Below are 14,188 nucleotides of genomic sequence, written 5' to 3'. Positions count from 1 at the left end.
CCGAACCAGCTGTTTAGATCTGCTGTTGGGTCGGCCTGAAGCTCTCTCCCACTCTCTCATCGTGCGCTCTCTCTCTCTCTCTCGCTCTCTCTCCCTCTCTCTCTCTCTCTCTCATCAAGCCTTCTCTCTCTCTCTCCCTCTATCTCTGTCTCCATCCTCTCTCTACTCTTTCCCTCTCTATCCATCCTCCCTCTTTCTCTCTCTCTCCCTCCCCGTCTCTCTTCCTCTTTCTCTATCTCACACCCACTCCCTCCCTTCCTCTCTCCCCTCTCATCACCCTCACTCTCTTTTCCTCTTTCTCTCTATCTTTCTCTTTCACCTCCACCATCTGTTACCCGCTCTCACTTACTTTCTCCCCCCTCAATCTCTCTCTCCCTCCCTCTCCTCCCAACACGACACAAAACATGAGTCAGCCCGGCCAGCAGCGTGCGGTAAGGTTGCAGTCTCTCATCGAGCACACTGCAGTCCCCCCCCCCCCCCCCCCGCCCGCTGACCTCCTTCCCCTGCCCGCGGGTGTCGCCCCCCCCCCCCTGTCCCCCCCTCTGTCCCCCCCTCACCCACCTATGCAGATCTGCTGAGCGTCGAAGGTCTTGCAGCTGTTGTTGGACGGCCGGGGGAAGTCTAAGGAGGAGGGGTTCACCGCCCTGGGGCCCGTACCCCACAGGACCAGGGAGAACTGACTCAGTACACCTGGGGGGAGACAGAGGGGGAGAGAGAGTAGGGGAGAGAGGGGGAGAGGGAGAGGGGGAGAGGGGGGGGAGGCGAGAGAGAGAGATGGACATGGGGAGAGATAGAGGGGGGGGAGGGAGAGAGAACGAGTGGGGGAGAGATGAGAGATAGAGGGGGGGAGAAAGAGACATATGGAGAGGGACAGATGGTGGGAGAGAGAGATGGAGAGAGGGGGAGAGATGGAGGGAAAGGGAGGCAGAGAGAGAGAGTGGGGGAGAGAGATGGGAGAACGAGACAGCGAGAGAGAGAGTGAGGGAGAGAGAGAGAGATGGAGGGAGGGGAGAGATTGACGGAAAGGGAGAGAGAGAGAGAGAGGGAAGGAGGAAAAGAGATCATCTGTGGTCTTACGTACAGACAATTAATTCCCTTACGTTTGATGTCCTGTAAAAGACGAAGGGGATAAAGTGTGCTTGAGAAAATTAAAACCTTTTTTACCGTAATCGCCTCCATCTGCAGGGACGTTCTCTATCTCCAGAGTCCATTCACCTCTGGGGTCCTCGTCCCAGGAGTGGGTGGTCATGAAGGACCAGTCCTCAAAGCCTTCTGGGGAGTAATCATTGGGTCTGGACCGGGGGCAGACACACAACAGGGGTTACCCCATGGTGTCCCGTCCCCAATGGCTCTCAGCTAGCGTGAGGCTAACAACATAATCATGGAAAACTGTTGAACCGGCGCCACGCTTTATAGAAGAACGTTTATTTCTAAAAAGGTTATTTTGGGGGAAATATAGTTATAATAGTATGTCATTATAATGCCATTGGAAAGAAATATACTTTTAAAGCCAAAGAACAATGAGGGAATTTTGGCAGAAAACCTGTGCTACATTCAGTACGATTCAAACCTTCAGTCGTTTCCTTGGACGCCTGCGTCCATAGGAATCGACACACAAGGTCAGACAGATGCAATGGATGCTTCTCATTTATAAATGCATGCTAGGTCCATTGGGATTTGAACCAACCACCTTCTCTTTGCAGTGTGGCAGCGCCTGGTCTTCAGATGGATCTCCGGTGTGTGTGATTGCTGGTTTGATCACCATAAGGCCCTTATGGTGATCAAACCAGCGATCAGAACACTAGTAATACTATGTAGCTCACTTTGTATCTACAGCATTAGTTGCCTTGTTGAATTACCCACAGGATTGAGACCCATGTTTTTGATACACTGAATATTATCATTTGACCTATCCCATCACTGGCCGGATTATAAATAGCATTGTTATGGGTTGTAGGTTTCCAAAATAGCCCCTTATCTTCCGGTAAGGCACATTTTTACGTGCATATAATAGGGATTTCGGTTGCCACAAAATGACCAGTTCTCCCATAAGTTCAAATTGCCAGTGCAAACGGGGGATGTTTTGACGGGGGGTGATTCGAGAGCTTTCGAGAGCTGAATAGAGAGGTGCAGAGGTCTGGGACAATTCTCTCTTCTCGACAGACCAAATGGCTCTGGAGAGGAGATGCCTCATTGGGTGGCTCTGTGGGGAGTGGGGGGTGGACCGGGTCTCTAGATGGAGACCGACGAGGTTGAAGAGGTTGGAATGGAAGCCTCAGAGCCACGTGAGCAGAGTTACCAAGAGGAGGTAGAGGGTTTAACTAGTTCAAGGATTCTTCAGTAGGAGACTTTTGCTAGTCAGGTGGCTGTATGAGTAGGTATATAGGTGTGTGTGTGTTTGTGTGAATGTGTGTGTGTGTGTGTGTCTTTGTTGAAGTTATCTGTGGCAGAGGACTCTGGAGTGTGCACATTTGTACGTGGGTGCGTGCATGAATATGTGGAGGTGGAGTGTGTGTGTGCGTGTGTGTGTGTGGTTGGCGTCACCTGGATGACAGTAGAGTGGAGCTTGTATGTGTGTGTGAGTGTGTGTGCGCCTGTGTGCGTGTGTGTGTGTGTGCGCCTGCATGCGTGCGTGTTCCTGCGTGCGTGCGTGCGTGTGGGGTCACCTGGGAGACAGCAGCGTGGAGCGGGTGGGTGTGCGTGCGTGTGTTTGTGCGTGTGTGTGTGTGCGCCCGCGCGCGCATGCATGTGTGTGCGCGTGCACCTGTATGTGTGCGTGCGTGCGTGTCTGTGGGTGGGTGGGGTCACCTGGTAGACAGCAGGGTGCAGCGGGTGTGTTAGTGTGTGTGTGTGTGTGTGTGTGTGTGCGCGCGTAGGTGGGCTCACCTGGGGGACAGCAGGGTGCAGCGGGTGTGTCTGTGTGTGTGTGTGTGTGTGTCTGTGTGTGTGTGTGTGCGTAGGTGGGCTCACCTGGGGGACAGCAGGGTGCAGCGGTGTGTGTGTGTGTGTGTGTGTGTGTGTGTGTGTGTGTGTGTGTGCGTAGGTGGGGTCACCTGGGAGACAGCAGGGTGCAGCCGTTGTGTGTGTGTGTGTGTGTGTGTGTGTGTGTGTGTGTGTGTGTGTGTGTGTGCGTAGGTGGGCTCACCTGGGGGACAGCAGGGTGCAGCGGGTGTGTGTGTGTGTGTGTGTGTGTGTGTGTGTGTGTGCGTAGGTGGGCTCACCTGGGGGACAGCAGGGTGCAGCGGGTGTGTGTGTGTGTGTGTGTGTGTGTGTGTGTGTGTGTGTGTGTGTGTGTGCGTAGGTGGGCTCACCTGGGGGACAGCAGGGTGCAGCGGGTGTGTGTGTGTGTGTGTGTGTGTGTGTGTGTGTGCGTAGGTGGGCTCACCTGGGGGACAGCAGGGTGCAGCGGGTGTGTGTGTGTGTGTGTGTGTGTGTGTGTGTGTGTGTGCGTAGGTGGGCTCACCTGGGGGACAGCAGGGTGCAGCGGGTGTGTGTGTGTGTGTATGTGTGTGTGTGTGTGTGTGTGTGCGTAGGTGGGGTCACCTGGGAGACAGCAGGGTGCAGCCGGTGTGTGTGTGTGTGTGTGTGTGTGTGTGTGTGTGTGTGTGTGTGTGTGTGTAGGTGGGCTCACCTGGGGGACAGCAGGGTGCAGCGGGTGTGTGTGTGTGTGTGTGTGTGTGTGTGTGTGTGTGTGTGTGTGTGTGTGTGTGTGTGTGTGTGTGTGTGTGTGTGTGTGTGTGTGTAGGTGGGCTCACCTGGGGGACAGCAGGGTGGACCTGGTGCCCAGTGGGCTGGTGAGATGGATGGCTAACTTCCCCCGCTGGCGGTGTCGGAGTGTGAGGCGAGCCTGGGCGTGCTCCAGGGAGCTCACAACCTCCGGACGACCCCAGCAGGCGTCCACACTCCGGCTGAACACCAGCTTGCCCCCCACCTCTCTACGGGGCGCGGCAGAGGACAAAGCACCCGTGGTGACGCAGCACAAAGGCAAAGCATTTATTCAACCGGAGACGCTTTGGATGAATGCAAATATGTCGACGCATGCAGACTTTGTCATTGAATGGAAAACGAACTTAATGAATTCAAATATAAATCGCGTTTATTATGTTCCCAACGTTAAAACTGGGTTGTTCTGGACGGCGCCATTCCTGCCACAAGGCAAGGATGAAGTTTGTAGTATAAATCGAAAATAGAAATATGAAACACAAAATATAACAAGACGTCAAGGTCGAGCCGCACTGGACAGCTCAATCCACTTACTGAAATAAAATTGTAAACATAAGGGGTTTGAAACGGTAAACAGACTGCATGACATGTCCAAGCCGACCACTCAGAGCCCACACATTGTGTGATAAAGATAAATGAGGCATCCCTTCTCTGCCCAGAAAGCAGGGTCTGTCCCCTGAACCGGGTTCACCTCGGAGACTGAAGCCACTCTGAGTCTGGGTAGCGACGTGAAACACTAGGGGAATGCATTTTATAGAATACATTTAAAGAAATAAAAACAATGTTTTGTTTTGGCTAGAATAGATCCCTGTAATTCTAGTACCATTTAGAAGAAATGACAAAAAGCGCTTTGAAAAAAAAGGTAAAATGTGAACGCAGCGCTTTAATAAACTGAAATGTGGGATTCAGGGGAACAGCAGGCTCCCAGTGGAAAGTGAATCATGAATCATTACTGTCTCTTGTCCTTTCTTAGGTGTAACCAGATCACAACTCAAACTAAAGTCTGCACAAGTTTTCAAAGTCCTGTTTTTGTGTGGGACCAATCGGTAGAATCCGCTGTATACTTTTGGATAGCAAAGTCACAGTCCTAGATTCAATATTGATGGTGGATCCTTTGAAGCGTATGCACGGGTGTGCACACACACACGCACACAAACACAGAAAACCACACACAGAAACAGAAAGAACACATCCACACAACCACACACGCACAGACATTCAAAATAAATGCCAGCCACACAAAAAGAGAGAGACACACACACACACACACACACACACACACACACACAATATACATGCTAGAAGCCAAACACACAGGTAACCACCCACACACACAATCAAAATAAATGCTAGAAGCCACGTACACACACACACAGAAGCACACATACCTGGGTTCAGTGAGCATGGTGTGAACACACTGATGTTGTGGTCCAACCGAAGTCCAGTTCTGGGCGAGAGACACCATCGCACCAGCATCCAACAGACCGTAGCCATACGAGTGACTCACTTAGAGAGAGAGAGAGAGAGAGATTCGTCAGTGTTACGATTATTATCATAATCCTTTTGTTATTTTACTTTGTTGTTGTGGTTGTTTTGCATGCTTTAGCAATGCAAAAACGTTATTTGTCATGTGAAGGAAGCAATTAAAATTGAAATCGAATTGAGAGCGAGGGAGCGAGAGCCAGCTAGAGAGATGAAGGATGAAAAACAATCAGAAGGCCTCATTCCAGAAATTGCTCGAACAGGGAAATAAATGAACGACTCGAGTTATTGTCAGTGAATCAGCATCGTTGGAGAAATGCTTAAACTGTTACATTAACACCGAAACGCTGGTTCTACTGAGCTATTTTGTTATGAATCATCTTTTCAGCTGTCTTCCATGCAGTCCAATGCTATCGCCGATGAAAAACCCACTCTTTTCTCAAGGCTACGGTCGCATCTACACACAGAAACATGAGCATCACCTGTAGTATCCTTCATAACGTCTATTGGTCTATTGACTTTTCTGAGGAGCGAAGCTGAGAATGACCTCCTGGACCTCATGAGATGTGTGACTCTGGCTCAGTGGTTCCTACTCCTTATTCTCTCCTTCTCCTCTCGCAGCCATCTTCCTTAGGTTGTAAATGCTAGATCTCTCTCTCTCTCTCTCTCTCTCTCTCTCTCCCCCCCCCCGAGGGGGTACGGCCAGGAAATACTAATAAGCACAGAAATGCTATCCCAATTCCAGATCCTAAACTAATCAGTTGTCTTTGACATTTAGAGGGGGTCAACCAGTTGTCAGTAATCTGACAGGCTCTATGGAGGAGGGTACCAGTACTCAGTACTCTGAAAGGCTCTATGGAGGAGGGTACCAGTACTCAGTACTCTGAAAGGCTCCAGGGACCGGTGCAGCCCTGGTCTGAGGCGCCCGGTGAGACTCTTACCTCTCCGCCCCACACCGTTGGCCTTCCAGTCGGCCGCGTTGAGCTGGCTGGGCTGGGCGGTCCGGACCACCAGGTGCTGCATGTCCCGCCACGTCAGGTTCATGCTGCACGCAAAACGGGTTGTTAACGAGGTACCTTAACGAGCTGTCTTAACGAGGAACCTTAATGAGACATTTAGTCCGATCGATGGGTCTGTAAGCCTCTCACAAAGTGGACTATTACGGCAGAGGATAAGGGCAACATGTGAATATCTTTTTGTGTGTATTTGTTTTGAGAATATATACTCAAAATGTGAACTTAAATCTTGAGTTGTAACTTTAAAATCAGAATTCAGAATTTAATCTCAGAATTCTGACTTTAAACTCAGAACTGGATTTGACTATCAAATCCATCTGAGAATTGCTTTCTTTAATTTACTTTGCTTCTACTTCTACGACTACGAAGTAGAAGTTGTCAACACCACCAAGGTCCTGAAGTCACTCATCACTGACTGCGTCGACTGTAAAGAGGAGGAAACTGCATTGTTTGGTAGCAGAACACACATATTGGATACATAAATACATACATAAACGACAGGATAACCTTTGTGTGTTAATGGCAGAGGAAAGCGCTCAACATCAGTGACTCGGAGAGGCGTGATAACTACGGGAACTACCCAGAATGTTATTCCATCTGAGCTGACCCCAAAGCTCAGCTTGAAGCCGGGCAGAAAGGGTTTACATCAAAGCACTTTATTAGTCCCCAGGGAAATAGGTTTGGTCAGAGTTTCCCTGCTCGAGAGAAAATCAAAAATATATTAAAACCAGAAATACAGTTGCAATAAACAATAAGGATGAAATATAGATGCAGCACCACACATAAATGTACATAGCTCACACGCTGTGACATTGCACATTAAATTTAACTGGAAAATATGAAATATTAAAAGATGGAGGTATGGATATAGTCTGATCCATGAGTGTAGAATCGTCGAGAAGAGAACTCAACAGCCTGATGGACAAAGTTCTTATACCAGTAAATAACGTGTCGGATCTATAAATAATCGATCAGTTCCCTCGACAGGACCGTGAAACAAATACCAAATAACGAAACGAAACAAGACCTCAGGACATGAGTCAAATCCAACCAATCCAACATATCCAAACCATCCAACCAATCCAACCTTTCCAACCCATTCCACGGAAACGTCAAAGTGTCGGGCGTGAGCGAGGTGTCGCGACCAGGCCGGGGGGGGGGGGGGGGGGGCGGCAGGCAGCCCTGAAATAGCACAACCACACAGCCGTGCATTAACACACTCCGCGGGAAGCGTTACAGCCCAGGGTGGTGGTGAAATCGGTCTCAAATGAAGAGGCAGCCTGGGGGGGGCTTGTCGAATCCGGCGTGACTGAGATAAGGGCTGAACCACGGCTGAAGTGTGGGTGAAGAACTCCATTGGTAACGCAGTGCGCCGCAATGCCGTGAGCGGCTGCGGGCGTCTGACATGAGTCAGTCCCTTTCAGGTGCTTGTCATGTGGACCGGGTCGTCCGTTGACTGTCGGCCGTCTTTCTTAATCGGGGAAACAGAAGGGGTTCTGGGATTAAGGGTGATGAGTATCAGATCGTTGCTACGGAGAGAACGACCTGAGGGTGAGCTGAAGACTCTCCACCAGCGTTGTGTTTGGAGAGAGAGAGAGAGGGAGAGAGAGAGAGAGAGAGAGAGAGAGAGAGAGAGAGGGAGAGGGAGAGAGAGAGAGAGAGAGAGAGAGAGAGACGTTTTGAGTGGTTGAATCAGGTCAGGTTCGCCCAGGTGCTCTCCGAGCTCGTTACACAGTGACACCAGATTTCTTCGACTGAATTGGAGACATTGCGGTGAGCGTGTCTGTAACTCAGAGTCTCCACGCGGGACCTCAGAAGCTCTGGGGGAAACCGCTTCTGAATCGGATTTACAACCTATACCAATGTCTTTGTTGGGATGTTTTCTGATTTGGGGCATTCTCTCTCTCTCTCTCTCTCTCTCTCTCTCTCTCTCACTCTTACTCTTACTCTCTCTCCTTCTCCCTCTGTCTCTTTCTCACCCTCTCTCTCAGTCTCTCTCAGTGTTTCTCTTCCTCTCTCTGTCTCTCTCTCTCCCCCCCTCTCTCTCGCTTCCCCCCCCCCCCCCCCCCCCCCCCCCCCTCTGTCTCTCTCTCTCCCCCCTTTCACCAACGTCTTCGTCTGGATGTTTTATGCTTCGGGGGCAGGAATGGAAACGGCAGCTGAGGCGATGCCAGCCAGGTCTCTGTAGCTGTTGGCGTTCCTTAACCAAGATGCACCGAGCACCCCCAGCACCTTAACGACATGCATCTGAGTTATCTTAAAGCCTCCTTGGGACATCTCCTAAATTACTAAACCGTGCCTACAGTGCCATCCGCTTTTTATTGTTATCCGGAAGCACATTCGATTCAAGAGTGCTTTATTAAAACACACGTTGTTGTACTGCTGTTAGGCTGTCTGCCATGAGAAACCGAGGTGGATGTTGTAACACCTCCTCTGCCTCTCATTTAACGGACGGGTGGCTGTGGTCATAATCATCATCATCATCATCATAATAATGCATTCATTATGCTCCCCCATTTTTCACCGACAAAGCAAACAGGCACACTGTGTCTGTGTTGGTGTTGTTGCTGTGTACAGAGTGGCGCTGGTGTGTGTTGTTGTTGTGTTCAGCGTGACGCTGGAAAGGTCAGACACAAACATGACAGAGAAAAAGGGGAGGGGGTTCTGACCGGTTCGGTCTGCAACCACAGCTTCTAATGAGTCCTGCGTTAAGGGGGGGAGGGGAGACGAGGGACGACTAGAGGGGGGGAGAGCAAATACACACACACACACACACACACACACACACAGAGAGAGAGAGAGAGAGAGAGAGAGAACTAGAGGGGGAGAGAGAAAACACACAGTCTGATGGGAAGGTTTCGTGAGGGGTTGCGACGATCCCTCTGCGAATCACAGAGCGATGAACAGGTCGTTCCCCGATGGCTGACAGAGCAGAAGAAGAAGAAGGAGAGGAGGAGGAGGATGAGGAGGAAGAACATTAGCATTCACGTGGTGCCTCCTCCACCCGCGTGTTATTAATGGACAGGAACGCCTCATCCCACTCAATGTCACCTCCACCCGGAGGAGGTGGAGGGAGGAAGAGAGAACTAAACTAAACTCAACAATGTGGAAGCAGCACTCACAGAACGAGCGCTGTTTGTTCTCTCTTTGACTCTCTCTCTCTCTCTCTGTCATTGACTCTCTCTCTACCTCTCACTGACTCTCCCAATGACTCTCTTCCCCTCTTTCACTCTCTCCCTCCCCCTTCTCCCTCTCTCCTTCCCCCCCTCTCTCTCTCTCTCGCTCTCTCTCTTTCTCTCTCTCTCCCTCCCCCTCTCCCTCTCTCTCTTCCTCTCTCTGTCCCCCCCTCCCTCCCTCCCTCCTCCCTCTCTCTCCCCCTCCCTCCCTACCCTGTCATTACATCTGCCTCGTGCTCCGAGTGAGGAATAGCCACGTTGATTGGCGCAGGTGTATGGATTTCCTTTACCTGGTCACAGAGTGTGAGTGATTCCAGGGGCCCCCATTTAACGGTCTGAAACGCAAGTGAGAAGCGCCAAGCGCAAGTAGCTTTGTGGGCGGTTCTATGGCGATGTCGCTAGTTTACCGGCGCAAAAATGACTCTTGCGCAAATCTAAAAACGGTTGGTCTTAAGTAGCCTAATTACCCGTAGGTGTGGTTTGGGGGTAACATGCAATAAACCAATGAGAGTGCCAGCTCCCATCCCCTTTAAGAGCCATGAGCGCATTTGAATCTGACGAGTTGATATTTTCACAGTGCGTCTGCAGTCTCCGATGAGACAGATGGACATGAATTTCAAACTTCAAATGGCTCAAGTTTGCGGCCAAATAATATGGCCTATTTCACACATGGAATAAGGTTTTCTTCCACAACTTCAGAAATACTGAGTCCTCAAATAAATTTCGGCAAAGAAAACTTAACACACATATGATATGCGGTAACTGTGGTTCTATTTAATGATGTACGCAATACTTTATAAACATCGTTTCTTATCAGTATTGTATGCATTATCGTTATCGACTTGTGTTCCTAATATGCATGTGTCCTCCCGTTAATATACATTGCCATGGACTGTATTATGCGTTACGTGTTTAGTTTGCGTGTGTTTAAACAGATGGACGCACACACGTGCGCCCGCATTAATTTATTATTTTACACATACACACACGCGCGCCCGCATTCATTCATTCTTTTAAACACTCACTCGCGGTAAAACAATGTTTTCTCACGATCAAATACTCATCAATCCTAAAAGCTATGGGCATGTACACGATGTCTGTGTCAAGAAAATATGTGTTTGCTGTACGGTGTTTGCAGATGCATTGATTTAAAAGTACAACTTATTACCGCTGTATCAGCTGTTCTTTCCCAAATAATTGACCAAGAATGTGTGGCTAGGTAGATGAGAGAAGCAAAGTGTATGCGCGAAGTGCACAAGCAACATTATTCATGCGCCCTTAAAATAGCATCTGAACAACGCGCCACTGACTTTAAACCTGGTATCTCCTGGTTTGTGGCGCGAGTGGTTTCTGAAACTGCAAAATAGCACCAGGGAATGTTTGCGCCAGAACACGCCTCCTCCTTTCGCCGAACCGCCCCTAGGGGCGCAAGATCATTCCCTAATTTACTGACGCGTGGCGCAGGAGGGAAAAGAACGCTCTGCACCAGTTGCAAACTAGCAACGACACATGCGCCAGTGATTAAGTCAATTGCGCCGGATGCAAGATAGGGCCCCAGGTGTCATTCCCTCTCCCAGCCGCTCTCTCCACGTGTGTGTGGGGGCTGAGGTAAAGGGTACAAGGGGGTGATGGGGGGGGGGAGATATGCCTGTCTGGAAGACGCCAGTGGAGATCGGAGCTGACGGGGGGGGGCTGATACTGTCTGATTATACCAGATGCCCGTCATCCACTGGCTAACAAGGAAATATGGCCCTGATACCCCATCAGCAGAGAGAGAGAGAGGGGGAGGGAGGGTGGGTGTGTGTGTGTGTGTGTGTGTGTGTGTGTGTGTGTGTGTGTGTGTGTGTGTGTGTGTCAGACTGAGAGAAAGAGACAGAGGGAATGATAAAGAGCCAGAGAGAGAGAGGGAGGGAATGTTAGAGAAAGGGGGAGTCTAAAGAGACAAAGAGAGAGAGAGGGAGGAAAGATAGAGAGCGTAAGAGAGAGAGAAAGGTAATTATAGAGAGAGAGAGGGAAAGATGGACAGAGAGAGAGAGAGAGAGAGATTGATAGACAGATGGAAAGAAAGAGGAAAGAGAGAGAGAAAGACAGACAGAGAGAGAGATTGGGAGAAAGAGAGAGAGAAAGACAGACGGAGAGAGAGAGAGAGAGAGATAGAGAGTGAGAGGGAATGATAGACAGAGGGAGAGAGAGCCTCAGCTCGGCTCCCCTGGGACGCCTCCTTGGTGTGAATTTCAAAACTAATAATTGGTCGGGCGTTAATCCGCGCACGTCCGGCCCCAGATGTGTCCACCGCCGCCGAGTCGCTGGCGCTGCGAGCGAGGGGTAATGAGCCCGGGATCCAGCCCGACGCGCCCCCTGGGGAACAGGGCGCACGAGGCGTGCGTCAGGACGCCAGCGCTCCGCTCATCACCGCCCACCTACGCGGGACGAGGACGTCAGGCCGCGTGCGATCAGGAATTACTTTCCTCTTTGCGGTCGCGTCGGAGCTGCGGCGACACAGACACGCGACGGAGAGAAGGGAGGCAGGTGTGCACACATGCGTGCGCAAGTACATGCACACCTGTGAGGTTCGTGCACGTGTTGTTGTTGTTGTTGTGTCGGATTTAAAACCCAGCCCGCCCACCACCGCTTCATAGTTTATAGGAAAACATTCACATTACGGTTTGTTAGACGCTGAACGACTGTCGCTGAATGGGTTTTCAAACGACCCTTGAGCAACTTGCACACGCTAACTGTTTGTTTTTGCAGGCTAGTTTCAAACCACCACAGAATTTCAAACAACCAGCTAAAGACTGACAGACTCTAACTGTTTTCCGAAAGCTAGTTTCAAGCTCAACCATTTATTGACTTGCAGATGCTAACTGGTGGTTTGAAGGCTAGTTTCAAACAACCATAGGGTTTCAAACAACCATACGGTTTCAAACAACCTTTAAGCTACTTGCAAACGCTAACTGGCTGTTCGAAAGCTAGTTTCAAACAACCATTGAGCAACTTACAGATGCTTATTGTTCAAAAGCTAGTTTTCAAGCGTCAAATGAGTGGCCGGAGACGCAGTGTGTCGGGGAGTGAGACAACAGGGCCGAGCTGCAGACACTGCACTGCACCGGGGAGTGAGACAATAGGGCCGAGCTGCAGACGACTGCACTGTACCGGGGAGTGAGACAACAGGGCCGAGCTGCAGACGACTGCACTGTACCGGGGAGTGAGACAACAGGGCCGAGCTGCAGACGACTGCACTGCACCGGGGAGTGAGACAACAGGGCCGAGCTGCAGACAACTGCACTGTACCAGGGAGTGAGACAGGGAGGAGCTGCAGACGACTGCACTGTACCAGGGAGTGAGACAGGGAGGAGCTGCAGAAGACTGCACTGTACCAGGGAGTGAGACAGGGTCGAGCTGCAGATGACTGCACTGTACCGGGGAGTGAGACAGGGAGGAGCTGCAGATGACTGCACTGTACCGGGGAGTGAGACAGGGTCGAGCTGCAGATGACTGCACTGTACCGGGGAGTGAGACAGGGCCGGGCTGCAGACGACCACACTGTACTGGGGAGTGAGACAACAGGGCTGAGCTGCAGAAAACTGCACTTTACCGGTAAGTGAGACAGGGAGTGATACTACAGGGCCTGGCTGCAGAGGACTGTAGCAGAGATCTCATCACTCACTTGGCCTCCAGAGCCAGCGCGATGATCCCTGCGGCGAGCGGCGCCGACGCAGACGTCCCTGTGTGGGAGTCTGTGCACTTCTGCCTCAGGTCCGTGGTCACCTGGGAGACGGAGACACAAACACACACACAAACACACACATTCACAGAGAGAGAGAGAGAGAGAGAGAGAGAGAGAGAGAGATTGTTGAGATATTTTTCACCTGCTTTGTCAATGCAAATGTATATTTCTCATGCCAATAAAGCTTTTTTGAATTGAATTGAGAGAGACAGAGTGAGGAAAGAGAGGGAGACAGATAGAAATAGAGATAGAGAGAGAGAGAGAGAGAGAGAGAGAGAGAGAGAGAGAGAGAGAGAGAGATACAGAGAGAGGTATTAAACTTCATCCGAGAACTGCGCATGAATAATCTCCTTTCTCCAGGGACAGAGGAGACGCAGGGAGTCGATAGGCCAGCTCGCTCTACAAAGGGGGCGGAGAATTCATTAGACGCATTTGCCTGCAGCGGGGAAGACAGGAAGCAGAATACAACCAGGCCACTCGAGAAGAAACATGTCACTTCCTGTCAGGATCAACGTGGGCCGGTTCCCCACGGCGGGATATTAATGGACGAGTGTCTCTAGACGGCGGGGAGGATGTCGTGGCGTCCCGCGGGCCAGAGCAGGCACCACTGAGGTTACCGAGCACAGAGGGAAATAAACACACCTGAGTGTGTGTGTGCTTGTGTGTGTGTGTGTGTGTGTGTGTGTGTGTGTGTGTGTGTGTGTGTCTATCCTACATTCGGTATGCACTCAGGACCAATAGCAGCACGGCACATAGAGGGAAATAAATAGACACAGACTTGAGTGTGTGTGTGTGCAGGTGTGTGTGTGTGTACGTGAGTGCGTGTGTGTGTGCATGTGTGTGTATGTGTATGTATCTGTGTGTGTGTGTGTGTGTGTGTTTGTGCGCGTCTGTACGGTGCGTGTCTGTCTTATATTGGGTGTGCCCTCATGACCAATAGCAGCGCGGCACAAAGCCCTTCATCTTCCCCCCCAGACGGAGCATTCCCGGCCGGCTGGCCCCGCCGAGGGAGAGAGGCTCAGCTGGGTTTACCCACGCAGCACGGAGGAGGAGGAGGAGGAGGA

The 14,188-nt window shown here is 50.8% G+C and overlaps 1 protein-coding gene across 3 annotated transcripts in view; it reads right to left on the bottom strand.

The window, feature by feature from the left end:
• The window catches only part of furinb (furin (paired basic amino acid cleaving enzyme) b), a 93,878-nt gene that overhangs the window by 2,245 nt on the left and 77,445 nt on the right, over nucleotides 1-14,188 (bottom strand). For all 3 annotated transcript variants that reach the window (XM_079743284.1, XM_079743285.1, XM_079743286.1), the window contains exons 10-15: nucleotides 13,065-13,165; nucleotides 6,147-6,250; nucleotides 5,112-5,229; nucleotides 3,756-3,935; nucleotides 1,165-1,292; nucleotides 562-690 (exon numbers count right to left, since the gene is read on the bottom strand). In XM_079743284.1, coding sequence (XP_079599410.1) covers nucleotides 562-690; nucleotides 1,165-1,292; nucleotides 3,756-3,935; nucleotides 5,112-5,229; nucleotides 6,147-6,250; nucleotides 13,065-13,165 — 760 coding nt within the window. The remainder of the gene's footprint in view (nucleotides 1-561; nucleotides 691-1,164; nucleotides 1,293-3,755; nucleotides 3,936-5,111; nucleotides 5,230-6,146; nucleotides 6,251-13,064; nucleotides 13,166-14,188) is intronic.

Source organism: Pollachius pollachius, assembly GCF_949987615.1.
Source record: "Pollachius pollachius genome assembly, chromosome: 9".
NCBI lineage: Eukaryota > Metazoa > Chordata > Actinopteri > Gadiformes > Gadidae > Pollachius > Pollachius pollachius.
This window is presented reverse-complemented; position numbering and strand designations above follow the sequence as displayed.